The 22075-nt window shown below is 45.7% G+C and overlaps 1 protein-coding gene across 3 annotated transcripts in view; it reads left to right on the top strand.

Moving 5' to 3' along the window:
* The first annotated feature begins 1380 nt into the window (after positions 1-1380).
* LOC115095822 (WASH complex subunit 2A-like) overlaps positions 1381-22075 on the top strand; it is a 257808-nt gene continuing 237113 nt past the window's right edge. For all 3 annotated transcript variants that reach the window (XM_029610022.1, XM_029610023.1, XM_029610021.1), the window contains exons 1-3: positions 1381-1758; positions 13419-13583; positions 15160-15225. In XM_029610022.1, coding sequence (XP_029465882.1) covers positions 1642-1758; positions 13419-13583; positions 15160-15225 — 348 coding nt within the window. In that variant the 5' untranslated portion in view covers positions 1381-1641. The remainder of the gene's footprint in view (positions 1759-13418; positions 13584-15159; positions 15226-22075) is intronic.

Here is a 22075-nt window from a genome sequence, read left to right as displayed (position 1 = left end):
GCACCCAAGCGAACAGTGAAATGACCTCACTTCCATCCCCCATGGCTGCCTCCTCTTTCTTTTATCTTTGTGCAGGCTTCATTTCTAATCAGGAAGTTCATGTAATAGGAGGGAAATGAAGGCACAAGCCACAGGGACAGGAAGCACAATGCTTTCACCAGGTTCTTATGGCCTGGATTGGCCACTGTTGGAAACAGGATGCTGGGCTTGATGGACCCTTGGTCTGACCCAGTATGGCATTTTCTTATGTTCTTATGTTCACTGTTCCCTATAGTACCTGCTGCCTCTTCTTTAGTTCCATGACCAGTTATCTCTCTGGTTTCTGTCTTGCTAGTTGTGCCAGTTTGCCTACTCCTCAACTGCTATGAGATTGGGAGATGCAGTTGATCTGGTAGGTTGAAAAGTGGATTACCAAAAGAAACGAGATTGGTTCTTTCAGGTGGGAGTCAAAATGATTGTGGATGTTAAACTTAAACACAAATTACACCTCCCTAGTCATAGTGAAGGAATTTGCTCAATATTGGAGGTGCCTGAGCATCCAAAGAGCGGGCACCTATGGCAGCAGTGGCAGTTGATTGTCTCCTGCAGGAGTCAATCTGGCTGTGTATCTCCTGACAAGATTCAAGTAACCCTGGGGATACACATATCTCTGACTGACAACCACTGCTGTAAGCTATTACTTTTTACAGATGCTTGGAAGCTCTGAACTTCACATCAGGGAACAGTGGGAAATATCCACGGGTATTTTTACCCATGGACTTTGCACAAAGTTTTACAAAATGGTGAGTACTTCCTCTTTGAAACTTGCCATGGTTAAAAAGTACCTGTGAACTTTTACAGTTGTTTTTTTATACAGGAAAGTTTTGGAATACAATAATATTCACAGATTTGAAAATACAGTATATGCACATTATTTTTCAGTCCTACCCAATATACACCCGAGGGAATGCCTCCCTTTAATACGACTAAAGTACATGTGTTGTTGAACACAGTACTCCTGGAGGGCAATTTATAGATAGCCACTTTATTTGCCAAGGGACATTGTCTTTCAATTTCCACCTTTGAACTGAAGAACACCAAAGACACGCACTTTCTATACTCTACAGGCGGATGATAAACCCTTGTAATAAATAAATAACGGACTGATTCCATTCCCTTTCCAGGCTACCTCCCAGTCCTCTAAAACTGCAATTAACTCCTTCCCAGAAGCCTCACGCTCTCAACTAACATGACCCAATGTTGCAATTTCCCGGGTCCTTCAGAGCGCTCCACTGTTGCTATAACAACCTGCGCCCAGCTTGTACCTCCTCCTTCCTACAGAAATGCAGAGGGGGGCGGGAGTTGATCACGTGCTGCATCATATGATCCAAAGCCATATGACATCTGGAGGGGAGGGTGGGAAAAGTATGGCGTTACTGATATCCTGACCGGAGCCGCGAAAGAAACGGAGTAGGGTGAAGGGCGGGAGAGCCCGTAAAAAGCGCAAGCTGTTTGCTTGCGTGTAATGCAAGTTAGTGACGTCACGGTTGCGGCTGTCTTTAGCTTTGTTTCTGTTTGCAGTATCACTAAGAACAGAGGCGCTACCGCTTTCAGTCTTGCCGTCTTCCGCCCGCCGTGCAACACGTCTGTGCACTTGTAAATATGAATGGTCCAGGCGAGCAGGACGCGACGCCCAAGGAACCCGCTTGGGAACGAGCCTGGTCTGTGGAGGAGGTTCGCAAAACCAGTCAGAATTGGTCCTTGGCGGCAGATGCTGGGGTGAGTCAGTGAGTTCTGGGCCCAGCGTGGAACCCTCATAGGAGCTGTGTACTAGGGCTCTGAGCTAGGATTAGAGACCCTGAAGGGAGTTGTCTTTTTTTTTGCATTTGGAGTTGGTACCTCTTATTTTGTAATAATATTGCTATTGCATGATAATGAGGTGAGTGAGTGGGCCTGTCATTCCAAACTGCAAGTAGAAGCATTTTGATATAGTAGCAGGTACTAGCTCCAATACAGATTTACTGCAGGTAAAGCATATACAGTTTCGAATTAGTAGTGATTTTGAGGTAAATTAAGTGTTAAATAAATTCATAAGTATTTTAAACAGATTCATGCTCGGAGAATAATGTGAAGAAAGGAAATGAATTAGTGGTAGATCTTATATTGTGAAAAATCACAAATGTGAATGAAATCCAACAACTTCTAATAAATGTGGGAAAAAGGAGTCTTTCAAAATAACTCTCACTAGGATATCTTTTTAGCACTTGGAGTTTTGTAGTGTGGCAGCAGAATGGATGCATATAGAATAATAGAAATGATGGCAGAAAAGACCAATCGGCTGATCCAGTCTGCCCAGCAAGCTCCCACACTTATTTTCCTATACTTATCTGTTCACTGACCACCAAGTTCAGGGCCCTTGTTGGTAACTGTTTGATTCTAATTTCCTGCCACCCCCTGCCATTGATGCAGAGTAATGTTGGTGTTACATCAAAGGTGAGCATAAGGCTTAATGGTTACGGGTAGTAACCACCACATCAAGCAAGTTACCCTGATGCTTGTTTACCCAGATTGCACAGATCCATGCCTTGTTGGTTGTTGTCTGAATGCAAATCCTCTTTTCCACATTTCCCCCTGCTGTTGAAGCAGAGAGCAACGTTATATATGCACTCAAAGTGATGTATCAGTCTTAATTGGTTTAGGGTAGTAACGGCTGCAATAAACAAGCTACCCCTTCGCTTATTTGTTTACCCAGACTGTGTAGTTCAGTCCTTGTTGCTTGTTGTCTGAATGTAAATCCTCTTTTCCACATTTCCCCTTGCCGTTGAAGCAGAGAGCAATGTTGAAGTTGCATTAACCGTGTGATCATGCTGCCCAGCATTTTTCTGGCTTTAGCTATCGCCTTGTCACATTGTTTCGCCGACTTCAAATCATTAGACCAGGGGTCAGGAATCTTTTTGGCTGAGAGAGCCATAAACGCCATATATTTTAAAATGTAATTCCATGAGAGCCATACAATATGTTTAAAACTAAATACAAGTAAATGTGTGCATTTTATGTAAGATCACACTTTTAAAGTACAATAAGTCTCTGAAAATATTACACCAGGCCTTAAGACACCAATACATCTCCTATTAGGAAAACGGACCAAGTCAGGCTGCTAAAGAGTCCTACACAGAAACTACACGCCAGCAGAAAACCTCACCTGAATCACATGCTGACCCTCACCTAACATAGAATAAAGAGACCAAAACGCATAACTAGAAGCATGCAGAAAAAACTGAATTGGAAACTGCAACAAGCCAGAGTCTCTGTATGCAGTGTAACAAAGGAAAAAAGAAACATCACCCATCCTTATAAAACAAATCAAGAAATATAAAATCATCAGCAGTAAAACTGTACTAACAAAAAGAACATATTTCGAAACAGCTGATGAGTGGAATATCCAATAATTAAAAACTCATATAAAAAATTTCCAGATACCAACAAAATATTTCAAAATAGCAGACACACAGACCCAGTAATGAAAAATAAGGATACAAACATTTTTTTGCTCTGCATACCTGGGAACGTTTGATATCCAGGTGCCCTGAGATTGTTCTGAATTAGCAGGAGGAGGGGTGGTTTGCTTGGAACTTTCTCCTCTCTGTCACATACCAGCGCTCTCTCTCTCACACTGGCTCTCAATTACACACCTATACACACATGCTCTCAGTCACTCACATATACACATGCTTTTTCTCTTTCACTTATATAGGCTCTTAATTACACATTTACACACATGCTGTCTATCTTTTCACGCTTACACACACAGGCTTTCAATCACATAAATACATGCTGTCTTTTTCTCTCACACACAGACTCTCATTCACATGCTTATAAACATGTCCTCTCTTTCTCTCATTTAAACACAGGCTCTCAATCACATACTCACATGCTCCCTCACCTAAACCAGCTCTCAATCACACACAGACACACATGCTCTCTCTTACTTATACACACAGGCTCTTAATCATACATACACATGATTTCTCTCACACACAAAGGATCTCAATCATACACACATACTCTTTCACACAAACAGGTTTTCAATCACAAACTTACACATACAGGTTCCCAATCGTAAACTTACATTCATGCTCGCTCTCTCACAGGCAGGCTCTCTTTCACATATTCAGGCTCTCAATCATTCACATACATGCAATCTCTCACTCACACACACACACAGGATCTCAAACACACATGCTTGATTGCTCGCTCATTCATTCACTCTCTCTCCCCCACCCCGGGAACTCGCAGCAGCAGCCTCCTCCCAACGCTAACCTCCTTCATTTTCAGCCCTCGCAGAGGAGGAGTCCCATCGGCCGCGGTTGAAGCTCTTCTTTATTTTCCTCCGAGCCGCGCTGCACAGTCTTCTTTACGTCGGACCGACGCTGACCACACTAGCGTGGTCTCTTCTTCCCGCGCACGCACCCGATGCTCACCACTTCCTCTTCCGGGCCGCAGGGGGGTGGGGGGCGGGAAGAAGAGAGCATGCCGGTGCCGCCGACTCCAGCTATTCTGCCGCGTTCCGCCCGGGCTGACAGCATTTTAAGCCCGGGCGGAGGAGGACCGGGGAGCAGCTGGGTCAGCGGGGGACTGGAAAGTGTGGTGACACACTGATTTAGATTTGTCTGCGAGCCAGATGCAGCCATCAAAAGAGCCATATCTGGCTCGCGAGCCATGGGTTCCCAACCCCTGCATTAGACACTATCACCCCAAGGTCTCTCTCCTGCTCCATGCACATCAGCCCTTCACCCACCATCAAATACAGTTCTTTTGGATTTCCACATTCCATATGCATGACTCTGCACTTCTTGGCATTGAATAGCAGCTGCCATATCTTCGACCACTCTTCCAGCTTCCTTAAATCCCGTCTCATTCTCTCCACTCCTTCTGGCGTGTCCACTCTGTGCATATCACAGTGTATTGCTTGAATTATGTCTTTTGAGTATATATTTTGGTTGCTTTGTTAGTCAACATGACTGTGTAGAAATAAGGATCAATAGACAAGTTGTAGTTGACACCTTTGAATGTAACTCACCTTGAGCTACCAATGAAAAAGCATAAGCTAAATACACTATAAATAAATAAATTGTATATGAAAAAGACATAGATCCAGCTTGTTAAAACTTATTTGGGCCAGAGCCTTTTATTGCTTTTAGTTTTTCATTGATTTTCACAGGGCTATATGATTTTAAATTATCACTTTATTTATACACTTGGGTTAATGTTGAGTCATTTTAAATTACTCTGTATTTCACTTTTTTTTTTTTAAAGAATGAGTTTTGGGTAGAATAGACATGGTTGAATGATTTATATTTCTTATATGATGTTTACTACCATTCCGTTTATTTTGTAAACTTTGTTTCTTTTGTTCATTTATGTTTGAAATTTTGGGGTCAGATATTGTTGGAGTTTGCTTGCTTTTGGTTTTCAGAAGCCTGAATTAAAATCTAATTTAATTTTAATGTAATTTTTTATTTCTGTTCCACTTTTTGTGACTGTTTAGCCACATCAAAACAAATTCCATTCAGGTAAGTATTTCCCTGTCCCCAGACGGTTTATACTCTTAAGGGCCCTGTTTACGAAGTATTTTTCTCATAGATGCAGAATGGAAGAAAAGCTTTCGTAAATAGGCATGTAAGTTTGTACCTGAGGCAATGGATGTGGCGAAGTGACTTGCACAGGTCACATGGAGTGTCAGGGTTTGAACCCTGGATTCTCAAGTTCTCAGCCTGCTGCTCTAATCTGAAAGCAATTTGCTTTCCCTGTACATACCAGATTAGTCCAGACTCCTGGGTTATGCCTCCGCACCAGTAGGTGGAAACAGAGCAAAAATTTGACAGGCTGTGCCATATATACTGGGGTGCCACCCCACAGCCTGTCAGTATTTCTCTGTTTCCAGCAGGTGGTATGGGTGCATAGCTCACAGCCTGGGAAAAAAAAAAGTTAAATTACAAAGGGGATTCTAGAAGGTAGGCAGTGGGTGTTTTTCTCATTGTCCTCTTGTCTGTCTTTAAGTTTATTTAAAAAAAAAAAAAAAAAAAAAAAAAGCTTTTCAGTGTTAGTTTTTTCTTGTAGGAGTAGACGAACGGTCTGGGCTCCCAGGGGTTGCTAGGCTCTGAGAGGGCCACCCCCCCTGGTTGAGCAGAGCGCGGGGGCTAGGGGTTGAGAACCCCACTTACCCAAGCCCAGCTGGGGTGATTCCGGGGAGCCCGGCTCACTCACCCCAGCCGGACCGATTCAGCACTTTATGAGGGACAGTGCGGCTGAGGTAAAAAAAAAAATAAAAATTTAGATTTACTTTTTCTTTTCGGCCTCACTCTCCGACTTCACTGCGGCGACGATTTTTCTCCGTTCCCCCCTTCCCGACGTGCCTCTTCTTCGCGGTTTCGTTTTTTTGATCTTAGCGGGGCGGCCATGCCACGAGGCTCGGTCTGCACCGTCTGCGGGTCCGGAAGCGCACGCCTCTCGCAGGATGGGCTGTGTTCAGCCTGCATCCCAGGAGGCGAGGGACCGTCAGGGGCGGTTTGGGGGGTAGTCGTTCGGCGGCGGACCCTGTCGATCATGTTGGGGGGGGGGGGTGCGCAATCCCTGTTGGCCACCAGCGTGCGAAGCGCGGGAAATCCCGCCATTTTACCTCTACCTTCCGTTGCAGAGATGGCGTCCGCGGAGGAAAGCAGGGACTCCCCACCCCGCAGCGCCCAGCCCCCTGTCCGGTTTCGCCGGCAGCAGACCTAGGGGAGGGGAGGGGGCAAGATACGGACTCTGACGGTTCCTGCTCCTCTTTTTCCTCTGGATTCATACTGGCCATGCATAGGGCTTTTAAAGCCCGCCAAGCTCTGAATTGGCGCCCGGCCCTCCTGGAGCCCCAGGGATGCCATCCTCGGCCCCCATGGCGCACCCACGGCCGGGGGATGTTGCGGGACACCCCCCACCCCCAAGGCCAAGCGGCCACTGCGGGCCTTCCCCTCTAGGGATGTTTCGGATTCTTCGGATGCTTCAGAGGACCTGGAGGACCAGGGGGCTCCATCTCTGCCCCCGAGGGGGGCAGAAGGTGATGGCATTCCCGCGCAGGGCTCAGCGAGACAGAGCTAGCACTCTGAAGGGACGACCCGCGGGTGATACGTCTCTTCCGTCGCGATGAGTTGGGGCCCCTTATTCCCGCCATCTCGGGGGAGTTGGGCATCGAGACCCCACCTGAGGAGGTTAGATCCGGCTCCATGGATCTGGTGTTATTGGGCCTGAGTGGTCCACCCACGACCTTCCCCCTTCCATTTTTCTGCGACGGACCTGCTCTTCAGGGAATGGGATACTCCAGATCTTGGTTTGAAGGTCACCAAGGCCTTGGATAAGCTTTATCCTTTGCCAGAGGAAGCTCTGGAGGTCCTGAGGGTACTGAAGGTGGATGCCGCGGTTTCAGCGGTGACGAAGTGGACGACCATTCTGGTCATGGGCACCACAGCCTTGAAGGACCTTCAGGATCATAAGTTGGAAATTCAGCTGAAGAAGATATTTGAAGTTTCGGTGCTGGGGGCCCGGGTGGCGATATGTAGTACCTTCGCCCTGCGGGCCGGGCTGCGTTGGGTGCAGCAACTGCTAGTCAATGAGGGCCTGTCTGAGAAGGAAGCCCGACAGGCCGGGCATCTTGAGGCAGTGGTGGCTTATAGTGCGGACGCTCTGCATGATCTCCTCCGAACTTCGGCTTGTTCCATGGTGTCTGCTGTCTCTGCCCGACATCTCTTGTGGCTGCGGAACTGGTCAGCGGATGGGGCCTCTAAGTCTCGTCTGGGTTCCCTTCCCTTTAAGGGAAAGCTGTTGTTTGGAAAGGAACTGGATGACATGATTCAGCTTCTGGGCGAGAATAAAGGATACAGTCTGCCGGAGGACAGGTCGAGGTCTAAGGGCTCCTTCCCGTCTCGTTCCCGTTTTTGGAGTAGCCAAAAGCCTCGGGCTCCTCATCCTAGTACCTCCTCTACTTCCTTTCAGTCGGGGGGGGGGGGGGGGTGGCAGGTAACCACTGCAGTCCTTTCGAGGACGACGCTTCGGTAGACCCGCTACCACTACGTCGGCCCAATGATGGATTGCCGGTCCTTCCCTCGGTACCAAAGGTGGGGGACAGGTTGTCTTTCTTTTACGAGGCTTGGACCACAATCACGATAGATCAGTGGGTACTCTCTGTGATAAGACACGGCTACGCATTAGATTTTGCACGCCTTCCCCACCTGAGATATTTTCCCTCCCCATGCGGGGACGCCGTCAAGCGGGAGACGGTTCGTCAGACGTTGGTCCGGCTGTTAGGACTGGGCGCGATTGTCCCGGTTCCCGCCTTGGAACAATGAAGAGGACATTACTCCATATACTTCGTCGTTCCAAAGAAAGAAGGCTCTTTCTGCCCGATTCTCGACCTGAAGGGAGTCAATCACGGTCTCTTGAATCCACACTTTTGCATGGAGACCCTGAGGTCTGTGATTGCTTCGGTCCGTCCGGGAGAGCTCCTGGCTTCGCTGGATCTCTTGGAGGCTTATCTACATATCGGGATTTGGAAGGAGCATCAGAAATACCTTTTCTTTGTCCTGGGCAAACCCTATCAGTTCCAAGCGTTACTGTTTGGGCTCGTGACGGCTCCCAGAGTTTTCACCAAGATACTGGTGGTAGTGGCGGCGCAGTTACAGCAAGAGGGGTTGTTGGGCCATCCGTACCTGGACGATTGGTTGATTCGGGCAAAGTCCGAGGAGCTTTGCAGGTCTGCGATCCAGCGGGTTCTACAACTGTTGCACTCCCTCGACTGGGTAGTCAATCTAGCCAAAAGTCATCTCCATCCCTCTCAGTCTCTGGTGTTTTTGGGAGCGTTCTTCGACACACGGCAAGACAAGGTTTTCCTCTCGGTAGACCGCTGTCGCAAGCTGTGGGGGCAGGTCAAGGCTCTTCTGCAGATGCAGCCCCCGACGGTTTGGGACTACCTGCAGTTGATTGGTTCCATGGCTTCCACGCTGGAGTTGGTTCCGTGGTCTTTTGCGCACATGTGTCCCTTACAGTTGGCATTACTCTCCCGCTGGAGTCCAGTCTCCGAGCAGTTCCATCTACCGTTACCCCTGCCGTCCACGACTCGACCAGTCTCCCAGTGGTGGTTACAACCGGACAATCTTTCTCAGGGAGTCTCGCTGGTGGCTCTGGCTTGGACAGTAGTCCGGGGGTTTGGAAAGGAACACAGCCAGCACGATGCGGCGAACAGAACACTTGAGTCCATGGTAAACATGAAGAACAACTTTTACAACTTTTGGCGAGGCTAGAATTCTTCAAGGTTGGTGAAGATTAGTAAAGATACTCCCCTGAAGAAAGATTTACATCTGAAACACGAATTGTTTGTGTCGGGATCGGATTTCAAATGCTTGAGGATTCACCAACATTTACAGGGAAGTCTATTATGGACCCGCCTTAAGCTTATTGGACATTTTTCATAAGATCATATTAGGTCCTTTCTAGAGGAAAGGTAAACATTTACACCTCCGTGGATGTGTTTGAATTGTTTTGGGATTACAATTTCAATTTACAAAAAATTTTTCAAAAAAAAGTTTTGTTTTATTGGAGGTGGTGGGGGTTGATGATTATAACCAATTATATATTGGTGCAGAGTCGCCTACACTATATATGAAACTTCCACCTTCTCCATAAAAATATTTTTTCAAACATTTTTTCAATTGTTTTTGCAAAGTTTTTCTGATATTTTGTTCCACACAGTGTAGGTTAATTAAGTAATTTTTGAATTGTTGAATTTACACAAACAGAGTTTTCAAATAATTTATAGTAAATATAGTCTGGCAGCGATAGAGCAGCTACATGTTGCCTTTGATTTATTTTTGATTGTATAGCATCGCTGGAACACAGTGGTGATTTGCGTAGATCTATTCCAGAAGCTACTTTGGCCAGGTACATGGGCCAGCTACTTACAGGCAAAAGCCAAATGGGCTTTCAAGCAGCCATGCTCAATGGGAGTGCCAGCTACTCTGATGATAAAGCTGCTATCCTGAAAAGGATGGGTTACATGACCAAAACCTACCCTGCAGCCCAGTGAAATTCCACAAAGCATCATTCATCAGCTAAAAGATGCCAGATGTTAGAGGTGAAGACAGGCCTTGAGGTAGCCAACTAGGTCCTGCTGGAGCAGTTCCTAGATGGGCCTGACTGGTCTATGTGGAGTTAGAGGTATCTCCACCCAGTCTCACTCTTGAGAGGGCATTGGAAGTGGTGGACACCTTCCATCAGGCTAAACTGATGCCAGAATTGGAGAAGAAGCTAGAAAGACAACCCGCAAAGGGTTCCTGGCATGGCAGTGCATACCGGAACCCAGCAATGGTCTTCGATACAGGACATCTCTACTTCCATACTCTGGTCCCAACTGTTTGGTGCTGCCGAATGACATCATCCCACATATTATGGTTGTCATTCTGCTATCTACGAAAACACCATTTACGGTGAGCAAACTTGCTTTTCTAGAGTCCTGTTAGACCAGTCCAGAACCAACCCAGGAGCATAGGGTTAGGGGAGATGAATCATAAGGCACATTTACTATATCCCTAAAGGTGCCTGTTTTTTTTCTCTTCAGCTACATGTACTTCTTGCTCACTCTCTTAAACGTCCTGTGGGTCCTATGATGTTTTTATTGGCAGTAAGGGGGAATCGGTCACAGTGTTCTGGCAGTAGGCTACTGGGATTGGAGCAGGATCACAACTTCCTTATAGCTCAGAGTGAGGACATAAGAGATGTGTTCCCTGTTTCTGTCAGCTGTGAAGGAGGGAAATCTCATACATGATGACTTGTCTAGTATGACTCAAGGAAAGATAATTATCAAGTAAGACATTTTTTAGCATTATCTTAGACAAACCTTTCTCGACAATACTTCCACAATGTCACTCACAAAATTGTTGAAAAGAACTGGAGCATGGTCTGATCCCTGTGACATACCGCTTGTAACTTACCCCCTCATCAGCATGAGCACCATTTAGCATTATACTTGTCATCTCCCATGCATCAATTTCTAACCCAGTCAGTCTCTTTAGGGCACATACTAAGGGTGCTTAATTTGTTTCTAAGTCGCCTATGTGGAACCATGCCAAAAGCCTTACTGAAATCAAAGTACACTACATCTAGTACTCTCCCCGATCTAACTTTTCCCTGATTTGTAAATATTTGAAGGAGTGGGACGGGGGGGCATCAGGGTGTCAGGCCCACTTGTCTTATTTTTTTTTTTTTTCCTTATCCAGGTAGGTTTTTCTGGATAACATTTTTGGAGAATATTAGTGGGACATGTTTCTCACTGAACAGCCCTAATAACTCATCCAGCTAACTTTGGCTGGATAAGCTATCTGTTTTAATTATTTTGAAAATTGTGTCTATATATGGGTGTGTGTGTGTGTGTGTGTGTGATATATATATATATATATATATATATATATATATATATATATATATATATATATATATATACACAAGTGCCAGTCAAAATTCTTAGAAACCAGGAAAAAAAAAATTGTCACTTTGTTTATTAGCTTTTATTTACAGTTTTGGGTACTTTTGTAAACTTTTAATTTACTTGCCCCTTCCCTTCCCAATTTTTTTCCTTACCTAATCTTTCTCTCCACTTCCTCTGCAGCATGGAAGGAGCACCCACTACCCCAACCAGCCCCGGTCTGAGCTCTGACCTATCCCTTGGGAACAGTCACAGATTTTTAGGTGCCTCTCCAACCTTCTGCCTGCATTTCCCCCCCCCGAAACCTGTCTATATCCATGGTTATAGACAGGTATATATATATATATATATATATATATATATATATATAGCAATCAAAAAAATTTTTTGGCAATACCGTTTCCACCAGTGCTAGAACTAGTGTATATGAAAAAAAAACCCCGACGTACAAACGTGGGAGACAACAAGCACTTTTGTATATTCAATAAGTCATTACGAAAATGTGATATTTCTTAAAATAATTATTCTTTTATTGAAAATTTAACATCTGCCTACCACATTTTATGAAATGAATATTTCATATCATTAAATATTACATATGCGCTAAAAAAACAACATTAAGTCCAATTGATTTTAACCCTCAATTTCCTATTTCTCACCTCAAACTTGCCCTAATTGGACTTTATATGCCCTACCCCCATTGATGTTATGATAGGTCTGGTTTGTTGACTACACCACTTAATGTTTTAACAATTTTCTCTATATAACTTGAATTACAGTCCTTTATGCATTCAATAAACATGTATTAGTGGTGTATTCATTCAGTTGGTTCTATCTTCCATCCCGACAAGGACCTCGTTTCGCCAATGTTGGCTTCTTCAGGGGAATACTCTTATTAAGACCAAACATCAACAGAAACCAATGACTTCCATCATTTGTATCTGAACTCAAAGGAGTGGATTCAGAAAAAACACATTCACTTCACTCTGGCACAGAAGCTCCTAATGTTTAGTGTGTGAAAGGTTCCCGAATGTGAATGTGAACCTCTCTGCTGCACCAAACAGCCCGTCTCCACAGATATTTCTACCAAAATTTTCAAAATTTTCACCACACCTTTTTCCAAAGGGAAACTGCTGTTCTCAAAATGGAGTCACGGATCAAACACTCCTACCAAACTTCCAAATTTTTCTTTACTTGACCGCACAAAAAGAATTTTAATACCATTCTAAATGTTTCAGAATCAATCCCGATGATTCACTCCGCTTAATATTTCTACAGATGCTTCCTCATCTTGTAACCGTGCGTCTTCCTCGGTATGGTCTCATAATATTTATTTATATATATATATATATATATATATATATATTATATATATAATTTTTTTTTTCTATTGCAAATAAAATGTCCAAGACAGTCTAGTCCACCCTCCAAACAATTTTTCCTTTTTCACAAACCTGCAAAACAAATGTACTTATCTTCTTGACAAAACTAACAGAAGACTCCTTTATAATGCAGCAAAGTGATGTTGCCACCAGGCAAATGGTCATAGATGACAAATCACGACAATGTTCTCACATCATCCAGTGTGCACAGAATTTGATACTGGCGTTTCAGCTGTTATACCTTCTTTAGGTTTTATAGTAACCACATTCCACAAGAGATCAACTTATGGCGTTCTGCTGCACAAAATGTCTCCCTGGTTTTTATTTAAAAAAAATAAATAAATAAAAATCTTATTTTACAAAAACAAGCTAGGGTGACATTTTTATCTTATTATTCAGGTATAGTATGTTGCACATATGCATGTGTTTATAATATGCCTTTTAATGTATTTAAATAAATGCCTTGTATAATATTTATTGCTACTATGTTTTAATTGACTTATTTCCTGTTCTTCTAATTTGTTGCTTGTGTTTTTGTATCCAATTAGCTATTGCGTTTTCTGCAAGAGTTTTCTCAGCAGACCATATCCCGGACACACGAAATTGAGAAACAGTTGGATCGACTGATTCATGAAACGAAAGCCTCAGATTGTCGCCTACACAGTGTCTTCAATGACTTCCTTATGCTATCCAATACACAGTTTATTGAGAATGTAAGTGGGATGGTGATGGTGGCAGATTGTTTTAGAATTCATATCTCAGCACAGCAATGTCATTTCACCCCAATCAACTCAAGGATGCTGATCCCATCCTGGGTCTGCCCCATTACATGTATGGAGTGAGTTCTTATTTCGATAACAAAAGAATTACTGCAAGTTTTATGCATGCAGTGGGGGCAAAACCCAGTACTAAATCAGCATATTTGGGGTAACTTGGGTGAGGTGGCAACCTTATAGGGTCATTCATCAAAATGCATTATGGCGTTTAAAGCCTGCGATATTAATGGTATTACATTGGGCGAATGCAAATATTTCATAGGGGCAGGATTGGGGAGGGGTTTGGGCGGAATTAATGAAAATGAGGGGAATATCGCACCGTGCAATAGCATAATGCATGCTATCGCACTTTTTTAAATGCCGGAAATAACTGCACCTTTTTTCCTGGCGTTAAGCTGTGCGATATGCCCGAAACGGCCATAATACAATTTGCAATAAAGATTGCAAATTGCATTTTGGCCATTTCTGGGCTTGGGGAGGGGGAGTGGAGTGGAGAGCGCCTCTGGGGAGGCCTTCACAGTGTTCAACTGTTTATATCACTATAGGAAGGCCAGCTATTAACTCTAGGTGAGTTTTTCGTGGTGATTTAGGGTTTTGGGGCCAGTTTCACATGCAGAGTGAGATGTATGAACAGCACTGTACACCTCAGTGAAGATCTGACGCAAGAGAACATTGTAGAAATCTCATTTTTGGGAGAGTTTTCTCACTCCAAATGATGTCAGATCTTGCCCCTGTTTTAAGAAGACTGAAAGTTTTTCATCTGCAGGTCTCCATCTGTATAAGACCCCATAGTATTTTTCATTAAAATGTTGACTGTATTCAATATTGACCTCCTGTGTAACTGTAAAAAGTATAGACAGACATATTTTTAAAATATTCAGTTTTTTTTGTTATATCTGAAGAGGAAAGTGTCAAGGCACTTCCAACAGAAAGGAGTCTCTGGAACAGGGGGTCATGGGATGAAGGTAAGAGGATAGACTTAGGAGTTATTGAAGGAGATATTTCTTTACAGAGAGGCTGGTGGATGCATGGGACAGTCTCTCCCAGTGGAAGTGGTGTAGCAAAAACAGTATCTGAATTGAAGAAAGCATGGGACAAGCACAGGATATCTGAGGTAGTGGTAGGGATTGTAGAGCTTAGTAATTGGTATGGATGCACAGACTGGACAGGCCTCATGGTAATCTTCTGCTGTCATATTCTGTGTATTTGAATTAAGGATATCCATTAGAAATATTGGAAAACAGAAAACCCAACTTTTGATAGAAATTAAATTTGATCATTCTTCTGTAATTTTTTGGAGATATTTTTATTTCATTTACTAGAATCAAAACTTTGTGTAGGACATGCACACTATTGCCTACTCTGTGGCCTTTCAACCTTTTTTTTTTTTACCTGACAGGATGTAAGCTTGTGCAATTGTTTAGCCATCTTAGAATGTTATGCTACACACCATTAGCACAGAAACACTTACAGATGTAGAATTCTCCTTGTTTTCTTATTAATTTATTCACAGAGAGTATATGATGAAGAAGTTGAGGAACCCATCTCCAGACATGAAACAGGAGAAAAACAGGATCAGGTTTGCAGTTTATATAAATGTAATTTTTCATAAGAACATAAGACCAAAGATCCATCGAGGCCGGCATCTTTTCTCCAACAGTGTCCAATCCAGTTCACAAATACCCAGCAGGATCACAAAGAATTGATCCAATCTGTCTTGTTCATAACTAAGGTTCCTGAACATACCCAGATAAGTGGGTTTTGCATCTTTACTAACAGATGGAGGCAGAAAACAAAAGCTTTGAGGCACTGCTACATAAACAAGAGTGCCACCTAGAGTCCCCTCAGTATTTCTTGTCTCTGGCAGATGGTAGAGGTGCAAACCTGCAGTTCTGACTGAAAGTTGAGATTGTGAGAAGATTTGTATCAGCTTCCCAAGGTGCTAGGTTCCTTTGTGGGCCATCCCTCGGGTTGAGCTGGGTGACCAGGGGTTTGGATTCCCCTGATTATTGTGGCCCGCTGTCTCCAGAGACCTTGATAGCCAGGGGACTGGCTCACTCTGGATTTTTTGTTCCTTTGCATTGTCTATTTTTATTTTTATTTTTTATTTTTTTATATAGAGTTGAGCTGAGGAGAGAGACAGGAGAATCGGCCTGAGGTTCAGTGCCAGGGTGGTTGACCAGCAGAAGCTGCTGGGTTCAGCAGGAGGGTGAGGGCGAGGAGTGCTATGTTTGTTTTTTCCCTGGTAGGGAAGTCTCATTGTGTGTGCCACACTTGTTGCGTGGTGCTCAGACTGGCGCTTTTTCCTGAGCTCTGCTTGTGTTGGCACAATCACAAGTTTTGCGCGGCTCAGCAGGACAGTCACGTGGTGTGGCCGCCTTCGCAGTGATGCGCTCGGGCTGCGTGGCGACCATGGGCTTCATGGCAGCTAAACCGCCCATGGACGTTTGCAGGACCTGCAAGCTCTGGTTGGCCCAATTGAATACCCGCTCCCTCTACACAGGTTGTGCCTCGGGGGAGAAGGGATCCTCCGCTAAGGGTCCAAAGACAGGAGGGCCTTCCAGTCTGCGGGGGCCATGGCAGTTGCCAAGGGGGGGGGGGGGGGGGTTTGCATCTGCAAGAGATCAAAGCCAAGGAATTCCGTCTTGCTGGGAATACAGTGACATCCCTCCTCTGCTCTCTCCTTCGGTGCAGAGGCCGGAGGAAGGTTGGGGGGGGGGGGGGGACTCTGAGACCAGTCTCCTTGAGCAGAGGGTTGAAGATCCGGTGGGGGTTTCCCTCAAATTTGTCCTGCTGATGCACAAGGCTTTCCTGGCTAGGAAGGGTGTAGGTGAGAGGAGATCCAGGGAGAGACAACCAGTGCCACCCAAAAGACCTAGGATGGATTCGGCGGGCAGTTCTGGGGACTTGCTTAAGCATCTGGGGTTGCGTGTTTCTTGTGTGGAAGGTGATCCCAGGGACCTGGATGACTCAGATGAGATGCAGGAGAGTCCTGTGTCTCCGCAGGAGTGTACCCGGGCATGGATCAGGATGGGGGTCAGATAACTGATCCAGAGCTCACTGAGGGGCCCATTACCAGGGGGCATGACCCTCGGGTGGTCCGCCTGTTTAAGAAGGAGTTTCGACCCTTCATTCCTCAGGTGTTGGAAGAATTGGAGATGAAGCTGACTCAGGAAGAGTAACAATGAAGGCGTTAATTCAGTCCTGGTTGGGCTGAAGGGTCCGCCTACTGCCTTTCCGTTGCCTAAAAATATTCAGCTGCTGATCAGCCGGGAAGGGTGATGGTGAAGCTTTATCTCTTGATAGAAGAGCATTTGGATCGCCTAAAAACTCCTAAGGTGTATGCGGCAGTCTCTGCGGTGACTAAGAAAACCACTATTCTGGTGGCGGGGTCCGCCACTCTGAAGGATGTACAGGATCGCAAATTGGAAATTCAGTTGAAGCACATGTCTGAGGTGTCAGCCTTGAGTCTGCAAGCCGCGGTGTTTGCTAGCATGATGCAGCAGATTTGCTCATTCTGGGTTCAGAAGCCACAAGAGCAGTCATCACCCAGTATGCTCAGTCCCGTTCAGGCGGCACGCCTGGAAGCTGGGGTGGCTTGTGATGGATGCATTGAATGACTTGGTGCACATGTATGCCAGGAGCACGGTCTCTGTGGTGGCTGTGCGCAGGCTTCTATGATTGCGTAATTGGTCGGTGGACATGTGGTCCAAGACTCAGTTATGCAGTCTACCTTTTAAGGGGAAACTGCTATTCGGGGAGGAGCTTGGATCAGCTGAAGTCCCTAGGGGAATCCAAATGGAACAGACTGCCGAAGGATGATAAGATCACTAGAAGGTCTTTCTATCCTGGTCCCATTTTTGGGATTCAAGGAGGGGTTTCGGTCCAGGAGAGGGGCCGCAAACTCTGTGTTGAAGCAGTCGTCAGGACGTCAGCAGCCCTTTTGGGGTTTTGGTAGGTCCTCCAGAGTGGTTCCGGTTAGGGGACCGGAGGGAGTAAGGCTTCTTAATGAAGCCAGGCTCACCCACTCCTTGCTGGAAGCGGTAGGGGGCAGGTTGTCCCATTTTTACAAGAAGTGGGCCAAGATTACCTCAGACCGGTGGTTTCTGGAGGTAAGAGATGGTTATGCCTTAGAATTTTCGTGCCTGGTCAGGGAAGCCTTTCTGAAGTCCCACTGCTCTTCTCAAAGTAAACGGGGAAACAGTAGAGGGGATTCCGCAAAGGTTGATGAGCTTAGAAGCCATAATTCCAGTTCCGCTGAGTGAGCAGGGGCGAGGGAGTTACTCCATTTATTTTGTAGTACCAAAAAAGGAGGGCAACTTCCGGCCCATTTTAGATTTGCAAAAGGTAAACGTAATCTTGGGAGAACTGCGTTTCTGGATGGAGATGTTGTGCACGGTGATTGCAGTGTTCTGCAAAGGAGAGTTCCTAGCGTCCTTACATCTAGCTGAAGCTTGTCTATATATTCCCATTTGAAAGAACCATCAGAAATTTCTTTGGTTCAAGGTATTGCGACCACACTTTTCTTCGGGTTGGCTATAGCTCCCTGAACCTTCACAAAGGTGATGGTGGTAGTGGCGGCAGCCTTGAGATGAGAAGGGATCCTGGAACATCCATATCTGGACGATTGGCTTATTTGGGCAAAGATGGAGGAGGAGTGCGATCGGTCCATGCAACAAGTGATGAACACCCTCAGATCTCTGGGTTGGGTGATCAGTGTGGCAAAGTGTCACCTGGTCTCGTCTCAATTGTTGGAATACCTAGGGGCCCGCTTTGTACCCAGAAAGGCAGAGTGTTTGACAGCAGACAGGTTGTTGAAGTTGCAGGTGACACAGCTGTTACGTCTCAGTGCCAAGGGTCTGGGACTACTTAGAGGTGCTGGGTTCCATGGCCTCGACGTTGGATTTGGTTCCATGGGGTTTTTCTCACATGCACCCATTGCAAAAGGCGCTTTTGTCAAGGTGAAATCCAGTGTCTGAGCAGTATTATCTGCCATTGCTTCTTTTAGCAGAATCCAGGTCCAGTCCTTTGTGGTGGCTATCGAGGAGCAACCTGGAAAGAGGTGTGGCCCTGGAGGCTCCGGACTGAGTGGTGGTGACCACAGATGCCAGCCTCAGTTCCTCCCTCAGCCCTTGTGCCTGGGTCGTTTTGCCCAGGGTCTTTGGTCAGCGGCAGAGACAGCCTTGTCCATCAATTGCCTGGAGATGCTGGTGGTGCGCAGGGCCCTGGAGGTCTGCCTTTGGTCCAGGGACAAATGGTTAGAGTGTTTTTGGACAATGCGACAACAGTGGCATACATCAACCACCAAGGAGTAATGAAGAGTCACGCTGTGGCTCTGGAGACTCAACTATTGTTTGTGTGGGCGGAGCGTCACCTCGAGAGAATTGTGGTCTCCCACGTCGTGGGAGCAGACAACGTGCAGGCTGACGTCCTCAGCAGGCAACAGATAGATCCCAGGAAGTGGGAACTGTCCCTTGAAGCCTGGAATCACATATGTGCTAGATGGGGTGTTCCTCAGCTGGACCTCATGGTGACGTGGGTCCGTGCAAAGATGGCAAGATTCTTCAGTCGCAGAAGCGAAGCTGGTTCAGTAGGACTAGATGCTCTGGTGTGCCCGTGGCTGATGGGGATATGTCTGTATGTGTTTCCACCTTGGCCACTCGTAGGTTGAGTGTTAGGGCGCATGGAGTCGCATCCAGGGACAGTGGCACTGGAATGGCCGCGTTGTCCTTAGTTTGTGGACCTGGTGTATCTGGCCGTGGAAGAGCCTCTTCAGTTGGCTCATTTGCTGGGATTGCTGAGACAAGGACCCATATTTTCAGATCGGGAGGATCGCTTTTATCTCTGTTTAGCTTTTGAGAGGCAGCGGTTGCACATGAAGGGATATTTGGAGCCAGTAATTTACACCCTTCTCCAGGCTAAGTCTGCCTTAGACTTCTATGGTGTACGTCAGGGTTTGGAAGGTATTTGAGTCCTGGTGTCTTCGGCAGTGGTTGGATCCTCTGTCGTGGTAGTACTGCACATTTTGTCCTTGCTGCAGCAGGGCCTTGTCCAAGGGTTTTAGCCTATAGTTTGCTCCATGTCCAGGTTTCCGCCTTGGGTTGTCTCAGGGGTAATTTGCAGAGAAGGTCCTTGCCTCTCATCCTGATGTCATCCGTTTCCTGAAGGGGGTTTAAGTATTTACGACCTCTGGTTCGGAAGGTGTGCCCAGATTGGAACCTCAACTTAATTTTGTGGGTTTCTCTGTGAGGCACTTTTTGAGCCCTTTAGGACGAACTTCTTTGAAGGACCCTTACACTGAAGACAGTTTTTCTGGTTGCTGTTTGTTCAGCCAGGAGGATTTCGGAGCTTCAGGCTCTTGTCTTGTCAAGATCCTTTTTTGCATATTACTGATGAGTGGACTTTGTGTACGGTTCTTCCTTTTTACTGAAAGGTTTTCCGGAATGGTCTAGAGATTTTTCAAAGGATAGAGATCTCCATTTTCTGGATGTGTGTCAACACTCTGTCCGTTATTTGAAGGTCACTAATACTTTTCAGTGATCAGACCATCTCTTTGTGGTGTTCGGTGGAGCGAGGAAAGGAGAGAGAGCTTCAAAAGCTTCCTTGGCTTTTGGGTTAAGAGGCTATTTGTCAGGGTCCGTGCCCATTCTGACGGGTCTTAAGGCGCATTAGACTGGAGCACAGGCAGCCTCTTGGGCAGTGTCCAATTGGTGTCTCCCCAAGAGATCTGTAGGGCCACAATGTGGTGCCTAGCTTCATACTTTCACCAAGTATTACCGATTGGATGTTAGGGCACAAGAGGATGCGACTTTCGGTGAAAGTGTGTTGAGAATGGGTCTTTTGGGTTCCTGCCCAGTGTAGGCTTGCTTTAGTACATCCCACTTGTCTGGACTGATCTGGGTTTCTTCAGGACTGGAAAATTGGTTCTTACCTGCTAATTTTTATTCCTGTAAATCACAAATCAGTCCAGAGACTCGCTCAATTGTTGCTGCTGAAAGACTGAATTTCCTGGTATTTTATATGCTGTATATTGGAAATTATTCTCACTAATTGAACAGTTATGTTTGTCGAGTTAAGCAGTTGACAGACTATTTTGGTACTTGAGTTATGTTTGATCTCCAGTTCAGGGGAATCCAACCTTGGGTTTCCGGTTTGCCTTGGGAAAGGGGAATGCTAGCTACTCGTTGCCTTGGGTACAGGTCAATACTGAGGGACTGCAGGTGGCCCCCTTCGTTTTATGAAGCAGTGGCCTCAAAGTTTTTGTCTTCTGCCTCCATCTGCTGGTAGAGATGCAAAATCCACTTATCTGATCTGTGGTGGTAGAGGAATGAAAATTAGCAGGTAAGAGCCAATGTTCCTATAATCAGTGCCTTTGTCAAATCTATATGACTAATAGTGGTTTATGGACTTTTCTTCCAGAACTTGTCTAGACACTTTTAAACCCAGCTATGTGCTTTCCACCACATAGTGTGGCAACAAATTCTATGGTTTGTGCATTGACTGAAAATATTTTCTCTGATTTGTTTTAAAAAAATGCTTTCTATTAGCTTCATGGAGTGTCTTCTAGTCCTAGTATATTGGAAAGGGTAACCTGTTTCCTAGCATGTGGATAGATGGATTCAGGACCAGTGGGTTATATACCTCTGCCAGCAGATGGAGACAAGAGCAAACTGATGTCACAATATATATACTCCTGCAGTGACAGCCTGCCAGTATTCTCTGTCTCCAGCACATGGTGGACATGCATCTCTCTATTGGGGATTGCTTCAGATTTTAGAAGGAGAATTTTATAAAGAAAAGAAAAAATCCCTGCTCTTCTACAGTGATACCAGATGGTCCCTTCCCAAGTTGAGAATTCCTGAGGTGATTGCCATCCTCTTCAGATGTGTGCCTTCATCCGGTAGCTGGTTTTTTAGCCGGTGTGGACTTAGCTGATTGTACAGCTTAACTTCTTGCACCTGCTGCCTTTGAGTGTGGCGGTGATGGCAAATGCCCTCTCCCTCCGCAGACAGAGACCATCTCTGTACTCAGCCAGGAAGGGCTGAGCTCAAGTAGGTTTGAACAAAAAGGAAAATCAGACACAGAGTAGAGCGGTTGTGTAGGACTTCCTCTGGTGTCCATGCTTGGTGCGCCATTCTGACGTTCGTTCTCCCTCCCGTTGGGGTTAAGGGAACTGGGCAACCTGGCGGGTTGAGCAGCCCAGGTGGGCTAGGCCCTGCTGTTAGGCTTTTTCCTGTACGCCATGTGGTAGGCATTTCTGTGTGTTCGGCTGCCCTCTACAGGATCGGTGTGCACAGTGAGTCCGTTTGGGCGTCCAAATTGTCTGCCCAGTTTCTTTTGGACGTGCTACCTGTGAGCACATTCTAAAACGTATTGGTTGTGCGCCCAGGTTTAGTGCAGTGTCAATGCGCTTAGCTTTTGTGGCGCAT

The sequence above is a fragment of the Rhinatrema bivittatum genome, chromosome 7 (genome assembly GCF_901001135.1).
Source record: "Rhinatrema bivittatum chromosome 7, aRhiBiv1.1, whole genome shotgun sequence".
NCBI lineage: Eukaryota > Metazoa > Chordata > Amphibia > Gymnophiona > Rhinatrematidae > Rhinatrema > Rhinatrema bivittatum.
This window is presented reverse-complemented; position numbering and strand designations above follow the sequence as displayed.